General features: G+C 56.0%; 8 protein-coding genes across 8 annotated transcripts; 2 read left to right on the plus strand and 6 right to left on the minus strand.

Moving 5' to 3' along the window:
- Positions 1–357: 357 nt before the first annotated feature.
- Positions 358–705, plus strand: J7T54_008273 (Ubiquitin-like protein-like protein; the record flags this gene model as incomplete). Its single annotated transcript, XM_051509039.1, has 2 exons — positions 358–594; positions 646–705. The coding sequence occupies 2 exons, from the start codon at positions 358–360 to the stop codon at positions 703–705; spliced, it is 297 nt and encodes a 98-aa protein (XP_051359911.1).
- Positions 706–1,152: 447 nt separating this feature from the next.
- On the minus strand, positions 1,153–3,737 carry J7T54_008274 (LIM domain-containing protein-like protein; the record flags this gene model as incomplete). Its single annotated transcript, XM_051509040.1, has 4 exons — positions 1,153–2,146; positions 2,215–2,306; positions 2,365–3,587; positions 3,650–3,737. 4 exons carry the CDS (start codon positions 3,735–3,737, stop codon positions 1,153–1,155), a joined length of 2,397 nt encoding a protein of 798 aa, XP_051359912.1.
- Positions 3,738–4,577: 840 nt separating this feature from the next.
- J7T54_008275 (uncharacterized protein) lies at positions 4,578–5,044 on the minus strand (the record flags this gene model as incomplete). Its single annotated transcript, XM_051509041.1, has 4 exons — positions 4,578–4,677; positions 4,729–4,843; positions 4,904–4,938; positions 4,995–5,044. The coding sequence occupies 4 exons, from the start codon at positions 5,042–5,044 to the stop codon at positions 4,578–4,580; spliced, it is 300 nt and encodes a 99-aa protein (XP_051359913.1).
- Positions 5,045–5,602: 558 nt separating this feature from the next.
- Positions 5,603–8,099, plus strand: J7T54_008276 (Dynamin-related protein-like protein; the record flags this gene model as incomplete). Its single annotated transcript, XM_051509043.1, has 3 exons — positions 5,603–5,701; positions 5,760–7,733; positions 7,785–8,099. The coding sequence occupies 3 exons, from the start codon at positions 5,603–5,605 to the stop codon at positions 8,097–8,099; spliced, it is 2,388 nt and encodes a 795-aa protein (XP_051359914.1).
- Positions 8,100–10,722: 2,623 nt separating this feature from the next.
- J7T54_008277 (uncharacterized protein) lies at positions 10,723–11,199 on the minus strand (the record flags this gene model as incomplete). The annotated part of the gene is made up of 1 exon (XM_051509044.1): positions 10,723–11,199. One exon carries the CDS (start codon positions 11,197–11,199, stop codon positions 10,723–10,725), a length of 477 nt encoding a protein of 158 aa, XP_051359915.1.
- Positions 11,200–12,965: 1,766 nt separating this feature from the next.
- J7T54_008278 (ABC-type branched-chain amino acid transport system) lies at positions 12,966–17,576 on the minus strand (the record flags this gene model as incomplete). The annotated part of the gene is made up of 2 exons (XM_051509045.1): positions 12,966–15,513; positions 15,595–17,576. 2 exons carry the CDS (start codon positions 17,574–17,576, stop codon positions 12,966–12,968), a joined length of 4,530 nt encoding a protein of 1,509 aa, XP_051359916.1.
- A 2,625-nt stretch (positions 17,577–20,201) lies between these two features.
- Positions 20,202–22,801, minus strand: J7T54_008279 (putative transcriptional regulatory protein-like protein; the record flags this gene model as incomplete). The annotated part of the gene is made up of 3 exons (XM_051509046.1): positions 20,202–20,327; positions 20,388–21,506; positions 21,620–22,801. The coding sequence occupies 3 exons, from the start codon at positions 22,799–22,801 to the stop codon at positions 20,202–20,204; spliced, it is 2,427 nt and encodes an 808-aa protein (XP_051359917.1).
- Positions 22,802–24,193: 1,392 nt separating this feature from the next.
- On the minus strand, positions 24,194–25,021 carry J7T54_008280 (Monothiol glutaredoxin-like protein; the record flags this gene model as incomplete). Its single annotated transcript, XM_051509047.1, has 2 exons — positions 24,194–24,262; positions 24,314–25,021. The coding sequence occupies 2 exons, from the start codon at positions 25,019–25,021 to the stop codon at positions 24,194–24,196; spliced, it is 777 nt and encodes a 258-aa protein (XP_051359918.1).
- Positions 25,022–25,094: the final 73 nt, after the last annotated feature.

Consider the following 25,094-nt stretch of genomic DNA (forward strand, 5'->3'; position numbering starts at 1 on the left):
GGCCTTCAGTTCCCTGCCAATCAAACGCGCCGCTCCCCACCCTTCAACGTCTCGAAGCCGCGAGTGAAGCGTGAGCCTGTCTCGCTCTTTTCTCTCTCTTTGACATTCACGCCGAACGCGGAAACTCGTTCATCATCCTATTGCTTTTCCTCTTTCAAAAACGTCGACCAAAGCTATTGCGCAGACTACCTGACGCCGCACACGCATTCACGTATCCGAGTACGTCCGATTCCCCGTCTCGAACGGCGCATGACCTAACGCACTTCATGCGTTGCGCTCCTCGAGACTCTTCTTTCTACCCATCTCGCTTCTAACGATCCATGAAATAGACAAGCCAACAACGATCCCACTCACGACATGTCCGATCAGGAGAACGGCACCCCTAGCGGTGGTCACCCAGAGGCTCCCGCCAACACGGAGCACTTGAACATCAAGGTCTCAGACAACAACAACGAGGTCTTCTTCAAAATCAAGCGGTCTACGAAACTTGAGAAGCTCATGAGTGCCTTTTGCGAGCGCCAAGGCAAATCTATTAGCTCTGTCCGGTTCTTGTTCGAGGGCCAGCGTGTGCAACCCACCGACACACCTGAGGCGGTACGTCTTTTGCGTCTAGGGACATTCAGACCAATCACTGACCGTGCGTAGCTTGAGATGGCCGATGGTGACCAGCTCGATGTGCACCAGGAGCAGGTTGGCGGCAACTGATGCAAGCAAAGAAGTACCAGCGATGACGACCACGATACGATAACGCGAGGAGGGACTCACTGTTTTGATTTCTAGGGGTCATTTTTGTTTGATGATTTAGGCGACAGGCCGGGCTGGTATGAAGAAAGTCCGATTGGGCCAAGAAAGGAGTTCAACAAGAGAACGTCAGCACGCTTCCTGGCTTGCCAGGACCTTGCGGTACGACGCTTGATCCATCACACACGGGAGAGCAAGTTGATAAAGTCCCATGGCAAAGCATTGGCATCAAACTGATGCCCATCTCAATATGAATTCCAAACTACTACATTCTTTCACCCATGCGAATCTTTCCCATATTAATCATCCTAGCACCTTTTCGCAGCAAACGCAAGAACCATGATCCAACAAGCCAAATAAAAAATCAAAAACACCCAAGCTGTCATCAAATCATGCGCATGTTCGTCGTCGTCATCGTTTCAACTCCCGGGTACGGCACGACGTGCAGAGCACAACCGTCCCGCCAGGAACCTCCTTGGGGAAGATCTGCCCGTCTTCAAAACTCCCCTCGCACTCGGCACAGCGGAAGCAATGCTCGTGCCACTCGTAACCCAGCGCCTGGATGTACTCCCCGATGACGGCCGTCCGGCACTTCCTACACTTGGGCGCGCGTCTCTCGGTTCGCTTGGTCTGGCACTTGATGCACCAGGCGTAGCCATCCTTTTCAATGTGCGTCATTCCCTGCTCAAAGGGGTCGCCACACTCGGCGCAGAAAAAGTGGCCGTAGTGCCAGTGCTCGCCCAGGGCCACAATGTGCTCGCCAAGGATGGACGTCTTGCAGTGCTTGCACTTGGGGGCAAAGTGCTCGTGCCAGTCCAGGTGGCAGTAGAAGCGAAGCCGGTCGTCTCCATCCTCAGCCATTGTTTGACCGGGCGTCTCCTCGAGAGTCTCGCCGGCAGCCCGACGCTGGATGCGCTCAAGGCGCTCGGCCCGCTGTCGATCAGGCTCAGGACTGATCTCCATTGCCTCAAGGCTGGTGCCGCAGATGTAGCAACTCAGGCACTTTGGGTGGAAACGTTCAGACGTACCAGCCAAGGCTACAAAGCGGCCTTCGATGGAATACCCACACTCGTGACAAAGTGTCTTGTCTCTGGGAGCCCCCGGCGCGCGAGACCAGTGACTGCGAGGTCTCTGTGCTCGGGGCGCTCTGTTGCTACCACCTGGGGCGACCGCAGCAGGCACGTTGCTATCGCCGCCCTTGGGCGAGTCGACGGAGATGCCTGGGACGTGGATTTCGGGCAATGGTCGAGGAGACGCCGTGCCACCGTCATCCGGAGTAACAATGACAGGGATGGGCACGTCCGCATTGCCAGCAGGCCCATCAACAGCGATGGTCGGCACGTTGATCTCTGGTAGAGGACGCGCAGCTGCGTCTTCAGGGCCTTCTAGGCTGATGGACGGCACACTTGCATTTGGCGGCGCCCGTGTCCGCGGCGTGTCGCTCTCCTCCACAGAGATAGTAGGGACACCCACAGGCCGGGCTTGCGATGTCTGGAAGCGGCCTCTGGCTTGCGGTCCGGCTGCCTCAGATTGTGCCTGGGGCTGTCGCTGTCGTTGCTGGCATTCTGCTGGGTGGCTATCAGTTGACTCCTCCGAGGCTCTCCAATTAGCATCAAAGCTTACAATTGGCCGGCCAGGGCTGTCGCTGACGGCAGTGGGCTCCGGCAGCTTGGCACTGCGATCCCTGAGCTTCATACTGGTGGCGTTTCGAATGTCCTGGCTGCGGATCTCGATACCATCCTTTCGCTCCACTGTCTCGTCCACGGTGGGCTCTGGCAGTCCAGCGTTGCTGGTGTACAGGGCATCCCGGGATTTTGTGGGTGGATTGCGATAGATTTCGACGCGATCCAAGGGCTTCCCCGCTGGTGCCGCTTCTTCGCGCAGGGAGTCGAACCGCACTCGGTTCAAGGGGTTGGTAGGCTTGCTGACAAGCTTGTCCGGCGACGCACGACCCGTTCTGACTGACCCGCGAGAGGACGCCGACTCGGGTTCCTCCCAGATCTGATCTCCAGAGAAGGGTCTCTCCACTTCACCGCTCACATTGCGCTTCATGCTGCTGCGCCGCCTGTGAAAGGTGACCGTCCGCGCGCCCACGCTTCCATAGGATTTGGTCTGCGTGCGCACAGAGTCCACAGAGGGTCGACTCATGCGAGAGGCCCCGTCGCTGTCGGAGGAGCTGGCAGAGATGGAGCGAGCGCCACTGTCTCGAGCCAGACCACTTGCCGCAATGTCCTCTCCGTACCGACCTGCGCTCGCCGCGCGGGCGTGCGCGTAGCTGTTCTTTCTAAGATGTGGTCGGTAACGGTAGGGGCCATCTGGCTGCGGGGTCTTGTCGGGGTTCTGGTGCTGCCAGACGAGCTCAGCTGCCTCGTTGAGAGCAGTGTCATACAGACGAGCATCGTCATTAGGCTCGGGTGAGGTAGATTGCTCGGGTGTCTCTCGCAACCGCATATCATCCATGGCGCCACGCAGTGAAAACGCCTCCTCCTTCTCCATCCACCGCTGACCCCGCTCCATGTACGACGATGTCGGGACGACCTCAGACGCCGCCAAAGGTGCTGCTGCTGAGCGCTCCTGGGGATAGTAGTCGCGACCACGCGAAGATGTCGAGAGGCGCGACGAGACGCTGGCAGCACCCACGCTCGGGGCCTGAGATGGAACGCGTCGAGGCTGGGGAGGAAGGCTGGTCTGGCTGTCGGCTTGCGAAATGTTGTCTAGGCTGGGGCGTCCAATGCTGGCTCGGCTTGTGCTGGCTCGGCTTGGTGCTGGACGGGCACCGGAAGGCTGGGCGCGCGCGCCGCCAGGACGTTGCAGGCGGTTGTTGCGAAGTTCGGATAGATAGCTCGCTGCACGTGTGTTGTCATCAGAGCCGAGCTTGGTGCTAGAAGCCAACTGCTTTGTCACGTACCGAATTGATCGTTGTTCATGTAGCTGGACGCCGGCGGCGGCACCTTCTGCGATACCTTGGCGTCGCTGGTCATACCGGCAGGCTTCATGGCGATGGCGAGGAAGATTCCACGGGCGTTACAGCAATGAAGAACGATGGGAAGCCAACAGGGATTAAAGATAGAATGCGCAGTGCGTCGAAGATGCAAGGAGAGTTGTTGATTGCCGAGACCGTGAATTTATGTGAGCTCCAGGGATCTGGGTGTCGTTTAATTGATCCCAGGTGGCGGCCGGTGCACGGAGCAAGGGTCCCCCAGCCGTTCACATCAAAACGGTGGTTGGCGCGGCAACCACCCCAGTGTCCGGCGTCTCGACCGCGCTATTGGGAGATGACGATATAATCTTGTGCTTGTTCACCTTGTGATGTGTGACACAGTTCAAGTTACGCATGGACTGCTGTTTTCGTCGTTCGAGCTTTACATGGGTCTTGGAAGAGTGGTGTAACGCTTTTTTGCCAGCATATGGAAGATTGGGTCCCAGACACATGTCATGTTGGAAGTGGACATGCCCAACATACGCGCCCGACATCTATCTGATGGTCCCATCGAGCTCTTTATCCTGTGTTGTAATAGGCACTGGACACACTGGTTCCATGCACGAGCAGTGTTTCATGCTCTTTGGCATGGCAATATCCGTAGTCCTCGCTGACCGCCAGACCGCTCATTGAAAGCTGCATCGTGACGTCTACGCCATGCATTTTGAATCATCACGCCTTCACCGGACCAACGACGCCATCCACCTTGACTTTTGAGAGACGTCCTTTCTTAGATGTACAAATACTTCAGGATCCAACCGCCTGATCGTACATATTATACATTTCCACAGCTGTCCTGGGGGAGCGGAACTTGACACACGCGGGATACCCGTGTCTTCACCTTGAAAGGCGTTGGCTACCACTGTAGCTCACCCTTGACGCCCTTTTCTGGCTCTTTTGGCTTCTCACGCTCTGCGAACCCCAGATTCTTCATTTCATCTCTAGCCATGAGGTTTCTGCGCGCGTTCAGTCAGTTAATCGCCCACCAGAACATGAGCATCACTCACCTGTCCATGCGACAGTTCAGATACCCCTTTGCCAGCTCACGACACTCATCCTCGTTGACGCCGCGCACCTTTTTCATGCACACAAGATATGCCTGCATGGCCTTCTTGCATTCGCCTGCATTACGCCTGTTAGACATGCTCGGTGATCATGTACATTTGGTGGGGTTTAGCAAACCTTCATGATCCAGCGGAAAGCTCCCTCGTTGTGGACTGAGACGGTCAGCGTCAGGGACTCGCGGTGTCAGTCAAATGGCAAAGTGACTTACGGCGTCGGCTTTGTTGAAGGCAACGCTCCCGGGCTGCCAAATGTGCTCATGTTTGATGATCGGGTATGATCCTCTCCGTCAGGCCAGGTGCACAGCACACCTTGATCTCTGATGAGTATGGCCGGCCCGTTTGTCGTCTAGTACTGCTTACAGGAATCTCTCGCTACCTCGCACAGTCACAGTATGCGACTATCGCAGTACTGGCCTAGCGGGGCATTTCAATGTCGCTGCCACCGGGACCAAACACTCCGATCCGATGCATAATCCTGTTCTAGGGAACACAAACGCTAGCAGACCCTGCTAGTGTGCATAGGCCAGCATAACCTTATGCAAGCACGTGAATTCTGGCGACGTAGTTGCGCTACGCCATCCGTATCTGCCAACCTCGAGAGCAGTTCTTGCTCGAGTGCCTCGGAATTCACGCCGCGACAGATCCACGCAAAAGCCATCTCAGCTGTCTGCATGAACTGTCAAGGCTCGCACGCGACGCGCAGCGCTACCAAGACGCCCTGATAGCGCAAGCAAACCATCCATCACCTCCCATTCAACCTGCATCCGCCTGCGCGCCAAATCGTGTTTGTGTTGACTTCCGGCAAAACTACGTCGCTATGGCAGCCCTCGGCGAGGATCTGCTCAGCACCGTCAACAAGCTGCAGGATCTCGTCTTCAACACCATTGGAAATGATTCTCTAGACCTTCCCCAGATTGTTTGTTCCCCGTTTCCTCCAAACACAAGGCTTGCGTTAGCTGACAGCCCCCCCTTAGGTTGTTGTCGGATCCCAGTCTGCAGGTAAATCCTCCGTTCTCGAGAACATTGTGGGCCGCGACTTTCTGCCCCGTGGCAGCGGCATCTGCACTCGACGACCTCTGATTCTGCAGCTCGTCAATGTAGCCGAAGACGAGGATGCTCCCGATCCCGCAAGCGACCCCTTCAAGTCGCCCCTGGCGGCTCGCCGCTCCGAGTGGGCTGAGTTTCACCACATCCCCAACAGGAGGTTTACAGACTTTTCGGACGTGAAGCGCGAGATTGAGAACGAAACATCACGAGTAGCCGGCAACAACAAGGGCATCAACCGACAACCCATCAACCTCAAGGTCTACTCGCCGCATGTGCTGAACCTGACGCTGGTGGATCTGCCAGGTTTGACCAAGGTTCCCATCGGCGACCAACCAAGCGACATTGAGAAGCAGACCCGAACTCTGATCTCCGAGTACATTGCCAAGCCCAACAGCATCATTCTCGCTGTCTCCCCTGCCAACGTTGACCTTGTCAACTCGGAGGCGCTCAAGCTCGCCCGTCATGTCGACCCTCTCGGCCGTCGCACCATTGGTGTGCTCACCAAAATCGATCTGATGGACCATGGTACAAACGCTCTGGATATTCTTTCGGGCCGAGTCTATCCCTTGAAGCTGGGCTTCATCGGTGTCGTCAACCGCTCGCAGCAGGACATTCAGGGCAACAAGCCCATGGAAGAGGCTATCCAGGCCGAGACTGACTTCTTCAAGCACCATCCTGCCTACCGGAACATCGCGAACCGATGCGGTACGCACTTTCTCGCCAAGACCCTCAACACCACACTCATGTCTCATATCCGCGAGCGCCTCCCTGACATCAAGGCACGCCTGAACACTCTGATGGGCCAGACGCAACAGGAGCTGGCCACCTATGGTGACATGCAGTTCAGCGGCAAGGAGCACCGTGGGTCGCTTATCCTGCAACAGATGACCCGATTCGCGACATCTTTCACATCGTCCATCGATGGTACTTCGTCCAACATTTCCACCAAGGAGCTCAGCGGCGGCGCCCGCATCTACTACATTTTCAATTCCGTCTTTGGCAGCTCGCTCGAGTCCATCGACCCCACGTCTAACCTAACAGCTCTCGATATCAGGACCGCAATCCGCAACTCGACCGGTCCCCGTCCCAGCCTCTTCGTTCCGGAGATGGCTTTCGATCTCCTCGTCAAACCCCAGATCAAGATGCTGGAGATCCCTTCGCAACGCTGCGTGGAGCTAGTGTATGAGGAGTTGATCAAGATCTGCCACACCTGTGGCTCAACAGAACTTTCTCGGTTCCCAAGGCTACAGGGCAAGCTCATCGAGACTGTTTCGGATCTGCTGCGGGAGAGACTCGGGCCTACGTCCAACTACGTTGAATCGCTCATCTCGATCCAGCGCGCATACATCAACACAAACCATCCCAACTTCCTCGGCGCCGCCGCTGCCATGAGCAACGTCGTCGGTGCTCGACAAGAGAAGGAGCGCCAACGGTTGATCCAGGAGGAGCGGGAACGTCGCGAGAAACGCCGTCTGAAGGAGATTGGCACAAACGGCACCGAGCCTGGCGACGAAGAGGAGGAGACCCGCACAGAGAAGGCTGAGATTCCCAGCCGGAAACAGATCACAAACCCCAAAAGGAGTCTGTCGCCTGCTGTGCGACCACATACTAGCATCGGATCCGCCATCAACGGTGTGGCTCGCTCGGCATCCCCGTCACGGCTGAACCCCAACGGCCAGGGCTTGCACAACGCCCGCGACTCCTTCCTGACATACTTCTTTGGCAAGGACGGTCAAGCAATGACGAGTAGCACCTCCTCAGCGCCCGGCCACAGGCATATCAGCCAGTCGTCGGAAGCCGGGCTCCCGAGCATCCGCAGAGAGGAGAATCTGAAGCTGCCGATTCGCTCACCTTATGGCTACGAAGATGATCATGACAACAAGGGCCTAGCATCGCACTATGTAAGAGGAATACTGGACATCAACTAGGGTACCTGTGCTAACCAGAAACAGGGCGGTGAATCTAACGAGCCTGCCTTGACAGACCGTGAGGCCATGGAGACGGAGCTCATCCGTGCGCTCATCTCCTCCTACTTCAACATTGTCCGCGAGTCCATTGCGGACCAGGTACCCAAGGCCGTTATGCACCTCTTGGTCAACCACTGCAAGGATGTTGTGCAGAACCGCCTCGTGACTGAGCTATACAGGGAGAGTCTTTTCGAAGAGCTGCTATACGAAGATGACACGGTGAAGAAAGACCGCGAGAAGTGCGAGAAGCTGCTTGATACGTATAGAGAAGCCGCCAAGATAATTGGCGAGGTTGTATAGGGGCGGATAGACAGACTACGACTGCCTTTTTCCCACGGCTGGGCTGATCCCTCCTCGTCGCGCCGAAGTTGGCGGACGGTGTAGGAAAGGCCAGGGGTCTTGGTCCTGGCGAATATGGATGATACATGTATATTTTTTTTGCACGGGGAGGAGTATCACGAGGCGCGAAGCGGAAAGGGGGAGATGGCAGGGGAGAGAGCTCGAGGAGGGAATCATGCCACCCTCATTTTTTTGCTGCTCTCATTGTTGTAACAAAAAGGAATGGCGCGCTCTTCTTGGCTATCTGTATCAACAATATGTACGGAGGGGCAAGAGGGGGGCACGGATGCCACTCTCATGAGCAGTAGTGCGCGGTGCTACATCTGACAGGGACGCATATATCTGATTTCAACTCTTGTATAAAAATATTCCGCACTCTTTTGTCAAGTTGTATGAATTCAAGTCTACTAGGCTACCATGATGGGGAAACAGCAGAGAACAAAGATGAGGATTGCTAAAAAGTGTTGACCCTTTTGTTTACCCGAATGCTGGGGCCGGATCTTGCTGCTCCCGTGACATGGTGTAGGTAAAATACCATTGTCTTGTAACGTGTATATGCATACGGACACACGATTGTTATTTTCGCCATCTAATCGACCCGACGTGCCCGTTGGAGTCCATAACCGGCAGTTAACGGTAAGGCTCTCCATGCGAATAGCGCTGTTCCCCATGATACGGATACCCGTGGCTGTCGTCGCCTTGCGGAGCAGGAGGGAGTGGATGCCCCGTCAACGGAGTATACTTCACGACGGACTGGACGTCGAACATGGTACGTCCCATAAACTGGGTCGCGCACCTCCACGATCTCGAACTCTTCGATTGGAGGCCCGTATCCCTTTTGGGGATACAGTGGTGTGTATTGTTGTATTGGAGCCTCGGCTATAGGCACAGGAGGTGGCATATGGCTGTCGTACAAGGTGTTTTCTGTGCACCCCTGCTGATGAAAAATCGTTTCGTGCACTGGTGGTCTAGGGTGAAGCAGGTAGCGAGGCTTGGGCTGGTGGTGTAGCGGCATCTGCTGGTGGGACGGGTCAGAATACGCATATGGCGGAGGAGCACGTGGATCCGTGTCGTCTGTCCATGAATAAGCCCGCTGAGGGTGGCATATCTGTTCACGGTGCTCGTGATCGTGGCTTGGGACACGGGCGGTGACGTCCGCCACTGCACCACTGGCTGTCCCGCGCTGAGTGGAACTGCCATGCGCCAAGCCAGCATCATGGCCGTTGCCGTAAGAGTGCGATGGCGATAGAACAACTTCCTGAACTGCACGCGGTGCGGCGTAATACTCTCGCATCCCCCAGCTTAAGTCCGCTGGGACACCCTGAGATCTATCCTACACTCTGTAGGAAGGCAAATCGAGGTCTTGGCCCTCTCTAGCACGGCGTTGCTTCTTGCTGGAGGACGCGCCGTAGACCTCACTAGCTGGTCTCAGCACAGGTGGCCCTTTAAAGTCGACCATTGTGAGGTTTCCTGGAGCAATATGGAAAGCAGTGTCCGGAGGCCCTGATCGAGGCCATTGGCTGAGGTTCGTGGCCTGGCGTGGCTGACCGACCAACGCTTCGCTACCCTCATCTGAAGCTGCGCCCGCAAGCGTGTTGACATCCCCAGAGATTCTTCCTCTCAAATTATACGTCTTTCGAAACGGAGGCTCGTCACCCTCGGGGACAGCCCCAGGGTAGGCATCCTGTAGCAAGGCATCGTCGTTTGCGTTTTTGCCGAACCACGCCGGCAACTCCTGTCTTATACTGTCCAGATCTGGAAGACAGATCATCTGCGTTTGCCAGTCCAGCTTTGGCTGCACTTCTTCGACATGCTTCTTGCGGAAATGTGATAAGAGATTTCCTAGAGAGTAAAATTGGGGTCTGCCCCCGCTCCCCTTCAGATGGCTGCTACTTTTGAATTTCGATATACTTCCCTGTGGTGCCGTAGCACCTACTGGAGCTGATCCTGAACAAGCGGCACACTGGAGACGCCTCAGTTTCCGGAGAGGCACTAGCTTCTTGCACTGCATGAAAAGGCTTTCGAAAGTGGCGAACATTGCTGGCTCGCCAAACCGTGCCTCGAGTTCCTGCGACACACAACGCACAATGGCCGTTGCCCTGATGGCGTTCGGGCCTTTGAGCTTGTCAATGGCGCGGAAAGTCCTTGGGAGTATGTCCAGCATTCGGTCTTCCTGCATTTTGTTCAGTTGCGAAGACAGAGTCGACAGTTTGCCATGTCCCTGTGGCGAACATGACACGGCAAGTTGAGTCACGGGCAGCCTTGCTGAACGCGCTGCGTCGACTCGATCATCTGGGTCTGGCTTGATCTTTACATTAACTTCGGCTTTAGTCACATTGGTCGCGGGACCTCCAGGATTTGGTCGAAAGGGGGGCGGACTGGGCCACTCTGATCTCCAAAACACGACGTTTCCATGGCTTAGAGAAGCGGTATGCTTGGCTGCATAATGCTGGATAACGCCGTCAAGGGTGTATAGCTGGGTGGCGGAACAGCCAATGCACAAGAACAGCTGCTGTTTCTGAATTCGGGGCTTGATCTTGAGATCAAATAGCCACTTCATGTTCTTCAAGGTTAGCTTTTGTGCCTAAGGTCCCTCGACAGGTTCATCGAGCGCCGCCTCGCCGGCGACATCTTTGAAGAATCTATTTTGAGCGTACATGAGTAGTCTCGTAGCGAAGAAGGCGCTGGATTTTGATCTGAGCCTCTTGCAGCGTTTCCATTTATGCCGGATGTAATCATCGGCATATCGTGCAAATCTTGTCCTCACGGGGGCTTGGACCTCATCCCATTCTGTGTCAAGGACATCCTTAGGGTCTCGCCGAGATTTTGCAGTTGAGGCGGATACTGCTGATGGGGGCTGCTTCAGCGTTGCCGGCACCTGTCGCTTCATCACGTCAAGGCCACCATCGGCAGCCCAGCTCTCCCACCTGTCCATGTCTTTCAGCAAAGAGCTTTGTCTCAGCTGCAGCCCCTTGAGCCACTCTTCGACGGCACCCGTGCCCAGCAGCTTGACCCGTTGAAAGTCGGCCTCGATCTGTGTAGCATGGCTCTTCCAGTACATTTTGACAATGGGCGTGCTGGCAGGAACTCTGCCAGCCTTGACCCCCGAGGGCGGCACGACCTTACGGTATGAGGCGACTAAGGCCACTGGAATCCCGGGCAGGAGAAAAGACGGCGTCTTACCGGCTAGAATGATATCAAGTTCCTAGAAACTTTTTAGCTCATAATATGTTCACTTTGATGCAGTAATAGCTGACCTTTACGCAACGTAACTCGAGGCAAGCTCCGCAGGCGCGACTTGAGAATGGGAAAATTGGTGTGGCACCGCTTGTGCCAGGGCCAATATGCCAGGTGGTCTTGGGAACTGCGCTGCGTTCCTCGCAACTACAGAATTGGCATCCTCGGTTGGCTATCAGACGTCACATCTCCAGCTCCGTCTTGGACTTGAGGAGTGAGGGTAGTGTAGGCCAGTACAGGCACCTAGATGCCTTCCAGATGTCATTGGCGGCCAATGGCTGCACGACGCCCAGCTTGTCGCATGGCCGAGCAGCAGCAGCCAGGGCATCCGAAGACTCTATGTTCCCGTTTTCGAAATTTGGAGAGAGTTGGGGTCGATAATCATGACCAGGAGCAAAGGGCTCGATGCCATAAAGGGTGGGGTCCCGGCATGGTGAGCCTCTCTGCTTCCGGGGTTCACAGGCTTAGCACCGATCGAAGGTTCAAAATATCCCTGGAATTTCTTGCTCACGCGAAGAAGCTTGCCAAGGCAATGTGGAGGGAGGTACGTGAAAATACAATGCCACAGCTCCGCTGGGAGCCGATGCGAGCGGTCGTGCCATACTTCGTTGGACGGAGCTGTGCGCTGCCGCTTGGCAAGGTTGTTTCTGGGGTAGGGTTGTGATCCGGGGGACTTGCGCTTCTTGGGGGCAGAATGCGTGCGCTGCAATGGCGCATCATAAGCCATGACAATTGCCGAATCGTAAGACATCTCGGATGAAGGCATATCGACGCGAATCGCGTCGCTGCGAAATGCCATCACCACGGGAGGAGAGGATCGACGCGGAGTTGGAGCATCCACAGTGAGGCGATAATTTCCGTTGCACTCGCAGCGAGACTTGGGCGTTCCCAAACCATCACTCTGGCATGGCGCGAGGTGAGGTAGTATGTCAAGGGAAGAGCGAGTTCTTCACGTGAAGCAGAACTGAGAAGATGGCAGCTTCGAAACGGAAGAGGAAGGTGAGACATCGAACTTGCCCGAGTGAGTACCAGCGGCAGAAAGGGTGGGGCTAAGTTGCACAATCTGGCCAGTGACAGCGCAGCGCGCTTGTCCCACTGATTGCTGTGATTTCGGGAAGGCATCACTAGTTGACCACACACCGACGACAACTCACGAGCTCCCCCAGACATCTAACTCACCTACTCCCTACATGATGGCTTGAGTCGCAACGCAATACAATGTGTGTTGCTCAGCAGCATACTCTCGCTCGACTTTTGCCCCAATGGTAGCAGCTGTGGTCCGCATACCCCCAGCCTCAGGCGCCTTTTCACCCCCTCTCTGTCCAAGGACGAGCTAAGACAATGTCTGGACGCCCTCTAGAGGGAAGGCCACTCGCTGCTAAACTGATTTTATTGAACATGAAACACACTCTCTGAGCCTCAGCTGGCCTTTGACGAAATGAAATGTATTAGTCAGTGTTGTGAGCTGAGTACAACAAGAGCTATGAAGAAAAGAAAAACCATGCCAATAGGTCAAGCAGAGCAATAACGCTTGTCTCTAGATAAAAATTGCTTACAATTATTCAGGTGTCCCACCCGAACGCTCTTCTATCACTCCTTCTTCTCCTTTTTGTTCTTCTTGCCCTTGGGCATACGCACCAGCCAATACAACGCCAGCGACGCTGCAATATTGAACATAATGTACACCATACCGATGCCAAAGTCCCGCCACCGGTTTTCGTAGCTCGACGAGATCTGCGCGAGGAATTCGTTGGTCGAGCCCAGCGGGCAAAAGTCGCACGACGAAGTGCCGTTGGGGTTGAGCAGGTTGCCGCCCAAAGTGGGGACGTATCCGCCCTCATACAGGTACTCGTAGCACGACAAGCCGTTGGGCGGGAAGATCTCGACAATCTCGTTGGTGTTGCACGTCACGCTTGTGTTGGCGAGTCCGGTGGACATGATGGCCGAGATGAGGTACGTGAATGGGGACAGACGGTACATGAAGATCCAAAAGCCAGGGAGGGTCTGCTCGTTGGCGAGCACGCCGCAGAAGAGCAAACACATCATGAACAGCATGTTGGCCAAGTTGCCGCCCGCCTCGGCGGTATCGGTGATGGCGATGCAGGCGTGGGCAAAGGTGCAAGTGAAGATGAGGAATTGCCAGAACAGTAGCCACATGAGGGCGCCGCGCTCCGTCTCCGCGCCCGTGGGCTGGGCATTCTTGTTGAAACCGACGGGATAATAGACGCAGACGAACATGAAAACGGACATGAGCGAATTCCAGGGGATCTCCACGATGATCTGCGAGAGCATAAAGATCTTCCAACTATACGCCTTGGAGGGCCTCTCGCGGACCTCATAAAGGGAGCGCTGGGTGACGAAGTGAGGCATCTGCTGCTGGACAAGCTGGCCAAAGATGGTGAGGACGTTGAAAAAGGCGAACATTTGGTTCTGCAGGCCTTGGATGCTCAGGGGCGCGTCAAGGAACACGAGACCGATGAAGAGGGCGACCGCCGTGCACAGCGTGAACTTTGAGTAAATGTACGACGGCGTGCGCCAGTACTGCTGGAAGACACGTTTTGTGACGATGAGGAGTTGATCCCACAGGGGTGCAGCGAACTCACGGTACTGCTCCTTGCTGTGTGCGCCGTCGCTGACCTTTTCGTTGGGCGCGGCCTGGTTCTTGAGATGCTGGAGCTCGTCTTGGGTGGCGGCATATTCGGGACTGTTACGCCAGGCTTGGTGCCAATCAATATCCGTCTGGGAGCCAGGGGCGGCACCAACGGCCTCGAGCATCCATTCGGCTGGGTTGGCGCCCTTGGGGCACTTGGGAGCACCCTGCCTTTCAAAGTACTCGGTCATGGTGGACGACTGCTCGCCAATGTCGCCGAAATAGACTGTTCTGCCGCCCTTGGCAAGAAACAACAAGCGATCAAAGCGCTGGAACAACATGGCGGACGGCTGATGAATGGTACACAGAATTGACTGGCCAGCCTTGGAGAGCTTCTCGAGAAGATCTAGGATAGCCCACGATGTCTGCGAGTCAAGGCCGGAAGTAGGTTCGTCGACAAAGAGCAATAGGGGTGGCTTGGCGGCTAACTCGACGCCGATGGTCAGACGCTTGCGCTGTTCAACGTTGAGACCCTCGCCGAGGACGCCCACGACGGCGTCAGCATAGTCCTGCATGTCAAGTAACTTGATGACCTCGTCGACGTAGGCAATCTTCTCGGTCTTGGGCGTCGAGGCTGGCTGGCGTAACACGGCGCTGAATTCAAGAGCCTCGCGAACGGTGCTTGTCTCGAGGTGGAGATCTTGCTGCTGAACATAGCCTGTTTTGCGCTGAAAGGAACTGTCGCGCAGCTTGCCGTCCACGAGCATCTCGCCCGTGATCACGCCCATGGAGACACGATCAGCGAGACAGTCGAGCAAAGTCGTTTTGCCGGCGCCGGAAACACCCATGAGGGCTGTTAATGTACCAGGCTTGACCCATCCATCCACATGGTCGAGGATACGCCGGGGTTCGCCCTTGATCTTGATATCGTAGCACACATCATTCCAGTGGAAAACGCTCGTGGATCCCTGGATGTTGCCGGCGTCGACATTAACAGGTGCAGTCTTATCGACGACGGGGATGGGACCAGACGAAGCAGACTCAGCGTCGCCTTTGCCTTGCGCGGTATTCTTGGGCAGGTGGTTGCGGCGGAATACAAGGACCTCGCCCTTGGACTTCTTGGCCGAGATGAGCTCTGAGGCGACAAAGTAAAGGATGTGCATAGCGACGCAGAAGGCGATGAGGATACCGACGTTGCGCCACTTGTGGCTGGCGAAGTAGTTGTATTGGGTCTCGATGTAGGCGGCGCCCGAGACGAGGGCCTCTCCCGGGCGGGAACCGACAGTTGTGCAAGCACGGTTGTTGAGGTCGACATCTGGATACAGGGCGGGCGGGGGCACGAGAGTGTCACAGGTGAAGTCGCGGCCATGGAATTCGTTGATCATCAGGGCCTCGAACCCGTACGCAACTGGATCAAGGTAGTTGATCCACCGGCACCACCCGAGCATGTAGTCGACAGGGATGACGAATCCAGTGAAAACGACGAGGGCGAGGATGAGGATGGCGGCGGGTACCATGGCCTGGGATAGGGTGCGTGACAAGGAAGCACTGCGGGAAGAAGAGACATGTCAGCATCACGATGCGACACGGGGAGGGGGAACCATGAACGAGTAGGATGGCTTGTCTTACATTGATCGGAAGACCCCCGACATAGTCAGCGTCATGAGGAACGACACGAGGAGGAAGAAGAAGAAGGCGCCCGGCTCACGCCTGAGGTGCGTCATGAAGTAGATGGTGAGGTTGTATAAGACGGCGTTGGCGATCTTGTACGGCATGTCGACCAGCACGGACGAAAAGGCCTCGGCGGACGAGTGGTAGAAGCCATAGCGCGTGTGCTTCTCGACAATGGGCCGCTGCGAGTACTGGGTGAGGATCTCGAGGGCACTCGAGAAGGCGTTGGCGAGGATGGCGACGAACAAGACGGCGGCGCGGTTGTAGAAGGACGAGGTGGTGGCGGGCAGGTTGTAGAAGAGGGAGGAAATGATGAGGGCCAAGGACGAGTTGGCGACCAGAGAGAAGATGGTCAGGCCCGGGTCCCCCGTCAGACGCTTGAAGCCTCGCCACATACACAGCTTGATTTGCTGCGTGTACGACAGGGTGAAGGGCGACTTGAGGCGCTGGTTCTTGGCCTGGTTGGCCTGCTTTACCGCCCTGAACTCGCGGGCCGCCTCGCTGTCGATGGCATACTCGGCCTTGTACTCCTCGAGCTCGACCTGGAGCGCCTTGTACTCGGCGCTGTTCTTCCAGTAGGTCGCAAACTCATCCGGGGTCCGGGGCACGCGATCCTGCCAGCCCGGACGGACGACACGCTCCGAGGGTGCGGTCATGGACGTCAGGAAGTCGGGTGTCGTCTGGCGGGCAGGGCACTCGAAGCCCAGATTCTCAAAGTAGGCCTGGGCCTTGCCAATAGGACCGAAGAAGATCTGACGCCCTTCGTAGAGGACGGCAACCTTGTCAAATAGCTCATAGGCGCTTTGAGGAGCTTGATAGATGGACACGGCGCAGGTCTGCCCGAACAGCTCGGACTGAAGGCGCAGCGTTTTGCAAAACTCAATAGCGTTGGCCGAGTCGAGGCCACGCGTGGAGTTATCCCAGCATTGCAAGGGGGCGCTGGAGAGCGTGGCCTCGGCGATGGTCACTCGCTTCCTCTCGCCGCCCGAGACACCGCGGATGTACTCGTTGCCGACACGCGTGTTGACGGTGTGGCTGATACCGTACATGGCCATGACCACGTCACGTATGTGGCCGCAGTACTCGTTGTGGGTGATGCCCTCGGGGACGTTGCGAGGGCACCTTGCGCGGGAGGCAAAGGTGAGCGTGTCACCGACGCTCAGCATGGGAAAGTGCACGTCAACCTCGGCCGTGTAGATGGCTTCGCCGCGATGGTGCGAGTGCATCTCTTCGGGGGAGATGGCCTGGTAGTTGAGGTAGGACGAGCTGTCCTGGTAGATGCCATTGGTCTCGCCGGCAATGGACTTGAGAAACGTGGAGCAGCCCGAGCCCGGGGGCCCGAGGACGACGAGCATCTCACCGTTCCGCACCACGCCGTCAAAGTCGCGAAGAATGTCGATGCGACGCTGGCCGCCCTTCTTGTCGAAGAGGCCGCGCGCCATTTGGGGCAGCGAGAGCCAGACGTTGCCCACGTCTTTTTGATAGTCTGTCTCGGCGCCGTAGCCGAAGACGTTGAGGTTCTGGAAGCAGAATCCACTGCGGCGGAGGCGCGTGCCGTCCTCAATGGCCCTTTTGGCGACGGCCTTGGCCCAGGAGCGGGCGTTGAAGTGCTCACTGGCTGGGTTGAGGACTGAGTCCGGGTTGTCGTTGGCAAAGAGGCTGCGGACGTCGTGGTGTAAGTCGCCGGCGGACTGCTGGGACATGCGGCTGGCGATACGCCGGACGGCCGAGTGCCGTCTCTCCATCTCGGAGGCATCGTCGTCGTCGTTTCCCTGGTCGTCATCGATGCTGCTGCTGGAGAACCCTCGGTCTGCAGGACTTGGGCCAGATTTGGAGTGTTGAGATGCCCCGGGGGGGCTTCCTGCGATTGTCGGACCGCTGGTGGTCGAGGATGAACCGGTTCGAGGCAGCTCCATGCTATCCTCTTTGCCGCCGTTCATGAGGCCTGGGATGAGGTAGAGACTCTCTGAGGGAGTAACAGGTCAGTTCACGCTGGTCGAGAGACAAGACTGGGTGTTTTACCTCGTAGATGGGATCAAGATGACGATGACAGCCTCTATTGACTATTGCTACTAGGTTGTCTAGAGGAATGGCACACTTCTCGGAGGGGTCCAAGAGATTTAAGATACAAAATCACAACGGGCCCTTGCAAGGACCCGAGAGACGCAATCCGCAAAGTTCCGAATCTCCCTCTCGAAACAAGCTCTGTTGGGACACCCGAGCGGGCCCCCCACGGTATGCGTACAAAGTATCAGCGGGTTTCTAATCAACTGGGGACAACTATGAGCTACGTACCTTACCATGGACCCTATGCAACATGCAATTGCAGCGCCCCCGCGTCGTGGGCCGGAATACTGGGACCCTCCGGTCCGTGGATGCCGCCGGCGTCACACCACCATCCGCCAACCCGACACGGGCTCTTGGACCTGAGTCGGACAATACTGCTTCCCCGACATGCACTGGCGCTTTCTCGCTTTAGGACGAAATTGTCGTTGGGCGGTCCCATGATTTGGCGAGATGGGTGTCTCCGTGGTAGCCAAACCCAATAGCGCGCCAGATAGTCTTGTCAGCACGAAGACGTATGCCATCATCATCTGGCTTTGCAACCTTCTTTTCTGCTCTCTTTCTATTTTCACGTCGGATGTGTGTCGTCACGTACTCCGTACCGTCGATCGGGGACTCTGCTTCGCCTTCGCATGGCGGAGCAGCGGGTGTTCTCATTGTTCCGAGAGGGTCCTCGCTTGCACCTCCTGACTGAGGCTAGGATTCGCGGAATCCTCTCGTAAAGGTGTATGGGAAAGTGATTGGGCTCTTTATTCCCTCGTGGCGATCCTTAATCGTTCCCAAGGCAACGCCCAAGCTTTGTTCGGCGGGCTGAGATAATAAGCCCGAGACGTAGTCGACCGACGACATCACATCTCCACAGTCCAGCCGTCGGTCGATCCCGCGCCTTCGGGGGGACGTTTACGCCCTCTGCATCTTGGAGAAGGCTTCCTATTCGATGCAGTGTGAAGCTGAAAATGTGCGGTCGAGTCTGCATAATTATACTGTTTCACCTATTGCTGCTTGCATGTCTACTAACGATACCCCTCGTGGCCTCCTTATTCTCGCCCTGGACAGCAACAATCATTCAGCTTTCTCATCCTGTTCCAGTACAAAGGCCCAGTGACGACCTTCTACTCAGATAGCACGATAATGCCATCATCCTCTGTCGGCTCCCTAGGCCGGCGCAAAGCGACAGCCTCCTCTTCGTCCAAGGTCCTCGCGTGCGCATACTGCCAGCATCGCAAGAGAAGTGTGACCGCAGTTTTCCATGCAGCATATGCGTAAAGGTACCCCCTTCCTTCCATTTCCTGCTTCCATTCCGACGCTTTTTCTGGCAGTCAAGTGATTAAGAAAGAGGCAGACAAACACAACCTGCGTGTCCAGCACACCAGCACCACCACGTCGTCGTCGTCAACCGACCAAGGAGCTCCTGGAGCGCATGAGCCGCTGCGAAGAGCTTCTGAGGCCACTAGTGTCTTGAGCAGCGTGTCTTTGGCATGCCCCTCACCCCGAGTCCATGAGCGCGAGGGCACGCTTACGCTCAGAGGGTGATGCGTCCGTGAGCTCCCAAGAGAGCAACGGCAGTTATATTATGGAAGAGGCGACATTAGCGACCAAAACTTCGTTAGAAGAAACGGTTATGACGAAGATACAAGATTTTATTTATGCGGTTTGCGATGGTCATGTACTATTAGCATCAGATACCCAGCCTTCATGTTCTTCTTCTACTCAGTCATTCTCAGCAAGCCAAGGACAAGACGCGCGATGCCAGCCGTGAATTCAAATGTGTCAGACGGACATGAGACGGTGGCATGGCCTCTACTTCGAGCAGCCAGGCCCACCAATCTCCAATTACACCCAAAAGACGGTCGGTCACCTCGAATCATGCGTGTCTACGTGAATGGCATCGATCGTTGTCCGTCCGGTGCGGGGTTGGTGGGGTTGCGGGGCCGCCACGGCACATTAGTCCGGATGTGGGTCAGACAGTCAGACCAACGGAATTTCGGACTCCCGAATGTCCGTATCAATCTCCCAAGACCTCCAAGCGCCCACCTCGTCAGCGAGCAGCTACCAGAGAGGGTCTGCTGCCCTTTTTTTGTGCTCGGGGTCCTCGAACAACTCCCTCAAACCGTAACCAGCCTGAAGAGTAAGAGTATTGGGGGATCCCCAGTCCCCCTGGCCCTTGACGGGCTCTTCGGACTTTTGCTCGTGGATGCCGCACCCAACCCCAGACACAAGCGGACATTCGGCAGCTTCCGGGCTCTTTACATAAGAGGCACCCATGGCCATTTCTCTGGGAACGCGTTCGCTTCGTGTACGTATTCCTGCAAGTATTATAACACAGCAGTCAAGATTGCTCAACTACGTGGTGGTATCAGAGAAGAGGGGGGCTGATATTACACCAATGGCTGCTATAAATGCTATTGCTTGGAACAAAAATGCCGTGGGAGATGATCCAAATGTCATGTTCATTATGGTACATGTCGTCGATTCCTCTCTCCAGCCAGACTCCATCAAGCCTAGCCACTGTCCTTGATATTACTGTTCAACATGCTGTCTGGTGAATCGTCAGTTCCACTGTTGAAGAGCTGCAGCGGCTGGTCGGAGAAGTTGGGCATCTGCGCATAATTATTGTCGAGGGCATTCTGCCACAAGTTAGTCGACGTTGCCCCATCACAGTGACACACCTTTGTCGAAGCACTCACCCAGTCAAAGTTTCCAGACAGGTCAGGCATCGTGCCCGAATTCGACCCCATTCCAAACATCGAGAATGGAGACCCGGGGTTGTTTCCAGGACCACCGCCAAACGCATCGCTACCGCCGTACCCGGGCATCGCGCCAGGGGAGAGCCCGAAATCCATGGCCATAAACGTGCTTTGCTCCTGCGCCGAAAAGCCATTGTTGTTGGTATTCACAAAGTTGGGCATCGCATCAAGGGGCGTCATGAAGCTCTGCGCTAGCGTGTTGGGCGATGGTATATCGAGGAGCTCGGCGTCCATCAGGTCCATGGGCGCATCGGTGCCAGAAGCTGGCGACTTGATCTTCTGGAGCATAATGTCGAGGACCTTGCTGGCTTTGAAGGCTTCCATGCTCGTGTCCGCCAGGGTCTTCCAGATGCTGCCTGCTGTCTCCAGCGACGTGATCATCCGCGCCCTCTGCTCAGGTGTCCACAGAAAATTGCCCTCGTGCTCCTCCTTCTGGTCTGCTGACTGGCGCCGCATGTTGTCGTGGTGCAGGTCCATGATAAGGATGGTGGACGGAAGAGCAAAGTCCTTGGTCGCCGTGGACTTGACGAACCAGCCCACGGATCGCAGCCGGCCATCGGCCTGCGATTCTCGATGCAATGTCGCCAAACGATCCATCGCCTGCAGCGCTGCCTCCACCGCGCTTCTTCGAGAGTGCGCGTATCTCGGATTTTGCCTGGCCCGAGCAAGGTAGTTTCTGTGCAGCTGGCACTCTATCTTCAAGTACAGAACATCAATGTTGAATCGCGCAATCAGCAGCGCCACGGGCTCATGCGATCCCTCCAGCGGAGTGAATTTGAGGTGAGGTGGCAGCTCCTGCTTGATTTGCCGCAGCTTCGCGTCAAACCGGATGATCTCATCGTAGGAAACGTGCTTGTCGACGGCACCTGTTGCTTGGAGGATCCTCCCGAGCTCTAGACACAGCTGTGACTTGGCGATCATGTATGAGACTGGTGTTGGCTCGGTCACTGGTCGCGAGGGCGGAAGCTCCTTACTCCCGGCGTGGAACTCGTCGTCGAACAAGTTGTTGGGCAGCTGCGTATCGCAGTCCTGGTCATGGATCATGCTTGGCAGCGAGACCTGATGAGAGAAGACAATGTCGGCCATTCTCACCAATGCCCATGATCTACGCCGCATTTCCTGAAGAGCTCGTCAGCGGATTACTCACACATATACAGCGGATGAACACTTACCGCCTGGAAAGGGCGGATGTTGGGGAACCACTTGGCATCCCTATGATACCCCATTCGAAACGCAGCTCGCGTCATGATGCCAACAATCATCCAGAGACCAAGGTCTGCATCCCACCTTGATGAGTACTCGCCAAACACGTACAGCATCAGCGCCTCGACCGTATATTCCACTGGCTTTGTGTAATCAGCCAGGATCAGCGCTTGCACTGTCTTGAGCCGGAAGTCGCAGGCCATCTCCAGCGTTTTCCCTTTCCATTCCGGCGGCTCATCGCCTACTTTATGGTAACTCAACATCGCCAGCGTCAGAACCGAGTACAGCAGCGCCAGCCACATGATGGGCGTTTTCGAGGGGTCTTGCCAATGTGTTCGCAGTTGCTGCTGGAACGTAGGGCCGTGAATGATGTTCACCGCGTTGTCCATCGAGTTGAAGTATCGACTGCAGAGCGTGAGAACATTTGACTTGGGTGGCAGCTCCGCCCGCAACTCCGTCTCCGTGGTGGGCGTGGCTCCGAGCAACAGCGTCGGCCCTTCTTGCGCTGTCCGTGGTTTCGATGATCGGACCCGTTCGTAGCTCGACTCGAGCTCCTTTTTGTGAGATGCAAAGTAATTCTTTACTTCGGCAATGTCCGCAAGCATAATGTGCCATGACTCGCTGCCAAAGTACATGGACTTGCCCTGGACCTCATCCACTTTGAGAACTCCCAGAGACGAGACCAGCCCGTCTTCATCGTCACTTCCTTCAGCTTCCGCCATGGCAGACTCTCGGCCCTTTTTGCTTTTGACTTGAGAGACCGAGCTCCCCGTCTGTGACTGTGATGTCGACTTGGCCCTCCCAGCGGCTTCAGCGCTCGCCGCGTCCACGGTACCTCCATTGTGCATTAGAGAAAGAACCAATCCTTCGAGTCGGTCGATCCGGTTTTGCATATCATCAGGACTTTGGTCTCCGGAGGATACGCCCTTTTTCTTGCGGTTCGCGGACGTAGCGTATGAACATGAATGAGGCGCGGCGCCCTCGCGCTTGACGCAGTTGCTGCAGGGGGATAGTCTGTCGCATTTGAGCTTGCGTGTCCGGCAGGGATAGCAACTCACAGGCACTCGATTCCGCTTGCGAACCACGCGGTACTGCTCCTCGGGCGAGCGAGCGCCTGTGGAGGAATTGGTAGAAGGTGGTGTCGGGGTCATGGTGGCGTCTGATGTGTGTGATCCAGCCACTAAATCTCTATAAATCTCTATTCTCCGGTTTGCAGCGCCCAGGCGAAGCCTCTTAGAGAGTCCGTCGATATCGTGCGACGTCCTTGACGTATTTGCCCTGTGGACCCAACCACACCTCAACCCCCGAGGAGGATCTGCCTAGCAGTTAAACCTCTCAATAGCGTGGCGGTCGCAAAGCTTCCGAAGATAGCGGGAACGAAAACGAGTCGCGTCTCGGTTGACAGAGTACAGGCAATCAGGCGCAGCTCCTGTGTTCGACGAAGGCGGAATTGGCGGCAACGGGCCTGCGCGTGTGCGTGCGCGGAGGTGAGCGAACTCCGTACTGAGTTGCGATGTCAGGAACAGGGCAGCAACTAGCAACCAGCTTTTCGAGCCCAATGGCGGGGAAGATCTGCTAGATAGGCGCCCGGGATTATACGTGTAGAAGCAAAATCCCGACGTCAATGTCGTCGGGGTGTCAGCTTGGTTATATAAGCGACCGTGGAGTCAAACTGAGGCAGTAACCACCCTCAGAAGTGGCAGGGTAGGTGGGGCGACGCCATAAACCCCGAACATCCAATTCCTCATTTATCAGCATGAGCGCCCTGGAAGAAGGCTCAATTTGTCCCCAAGCGCTACGGAAACCCGGGCATGGCTATGAAAGTTCAGGTACTGCCTCTGAAGGCTGAAAGTCTTCAAGAACATTGATAGTCAATCTGGGAAGAGCTGGGGAGAAGCTCGGACATAAGCCGCTGATAGCACCAGTCAACCGTGCAATCCTTGTTGCCAGTCCCATCACAGGCGACAACCGAAAGACGCGGCCACCACAACGCAATCGTAGGCTAGCAATCCTATGACTCACACGGGCAGATCGTCATGCCTTTGGATCCGCTATATGGGACGCCAATCTTTGGTTATCAGCGGGTGGCTGTTCGCCCAAATTACATATAGTTCCTCGAACAACCTGTTACCTGTGGCTAAGAAGTATGGAAAGAAGCATGATATGACCTAACCTATAGGTATACCTCCATCAAGAAAATGTTAGTTCCCATTAGAGTCATTGCATGGATTCACTAGTCTGACGTACATAGCCTGCATTCTTAGTGCGATTAACTCTTCACTGAATTACTTGACACAATAAAAGCCGCTTTGTCAGGTACTGGTAGAACTCAGCACGGACCTCAGCCCCAAAAGTATCATTGATGGCTGATCGTTGTGCCCTTGGACATCTACTTTCTAACTTTTCGGACCCTAACGCAAAATATCCCATTGCGTCGAGCAGTGAAATGCCCGCATCACTGTGCTTACATCGACTGCTCGTCAAGCTCACATTTATTAGCTGAGCTACATGTCCAAGCTGACCGATTCTCTCTGAATATCCAATTAAGCCGCCGAGGCCTCAACACTGTAGGGCTTGAAGAAATCGGGGTCATTACCCAGTTCTTCCTTGATCTGGACAACATTAGCAAAAGACACAAACCCATTTGTCAAAGAACCACTCACAATGTCCAACCCTCCCACCAATTCGCCATCAATCCAGAGCTGAGGGTATGTCGGCCAGTCGGCGAACTCTTTGAGCCCTTGCCGCACCTCATCGTCAGCCAGAATGTTGAAGAAGCCGTACTTGACAGAATTCTCCCGAAGCATGGCTACGAGCTGCCGCGAGAAGCCGCACTGTGGGCCACTGGGCGTCCCCTTCATGAAAAGCATCACTGGCGCCGCCTTGACAAGATCTGCCAGACGCTTGTTCAGTTCCTCCTTTGCCTTCTCTGGGTCCACCGGTGCGCTGGGCTCCTCGATCTTGGGCGCGGTCACCTGCTCGGGCCCGTTCGCCACGCTGCTAGTTGCTGCACCCGCGGCGTCTGTTCCGTTGGCGTGTGTCTCGATCGCCGTTCGCACCTTGACTGCGCTGCTCCCGCTGACGGTCTCGAGTACCTGCCCATTCCGTATCAACACCAAAAAGGGGACTGCCGTGACGTCGTATGTCTCGCTAATGTCGCTCAGCTCCTCCGCGTTGATGGACACCCATTTCGTCGAGGGGGGGTCGTTCGCAGGGTACTCGGCGGCCAAAGTCTCGAGGACGGTCTTCATCTGCGCGCAGGGGGCAGCCCATGGCGCATGGAAGGAGACGATGAGCAAAGTGGTTGCGGGGAGCGAGGCCAGCAGCTGTTCCCACTGGGCATCGCTCTCGATTTCGGTGATTTTCGACATGGCTGCGGGGATGATTGTCGCTGTCTACGGCTTGCACTGCCGGAGTTGCGCCAGTTTGTAATCCAGCTAGAGG

This window comes from Emericellopsis cladophorae (assembly GCF_022114955.1).
Source record: "Emericellopsis cladophorae strain MUM 19.33 chromosome Unknown NODE_53_length_152837_cov_119_966064, whole genome shotgun sequence".
NCBI lineage: Eukaryota > Fungi > Ascomycota > Sordariomycetes > Hypocreales > Bionectriaceae > Emericellopsis > Emericellopsis cladophorae.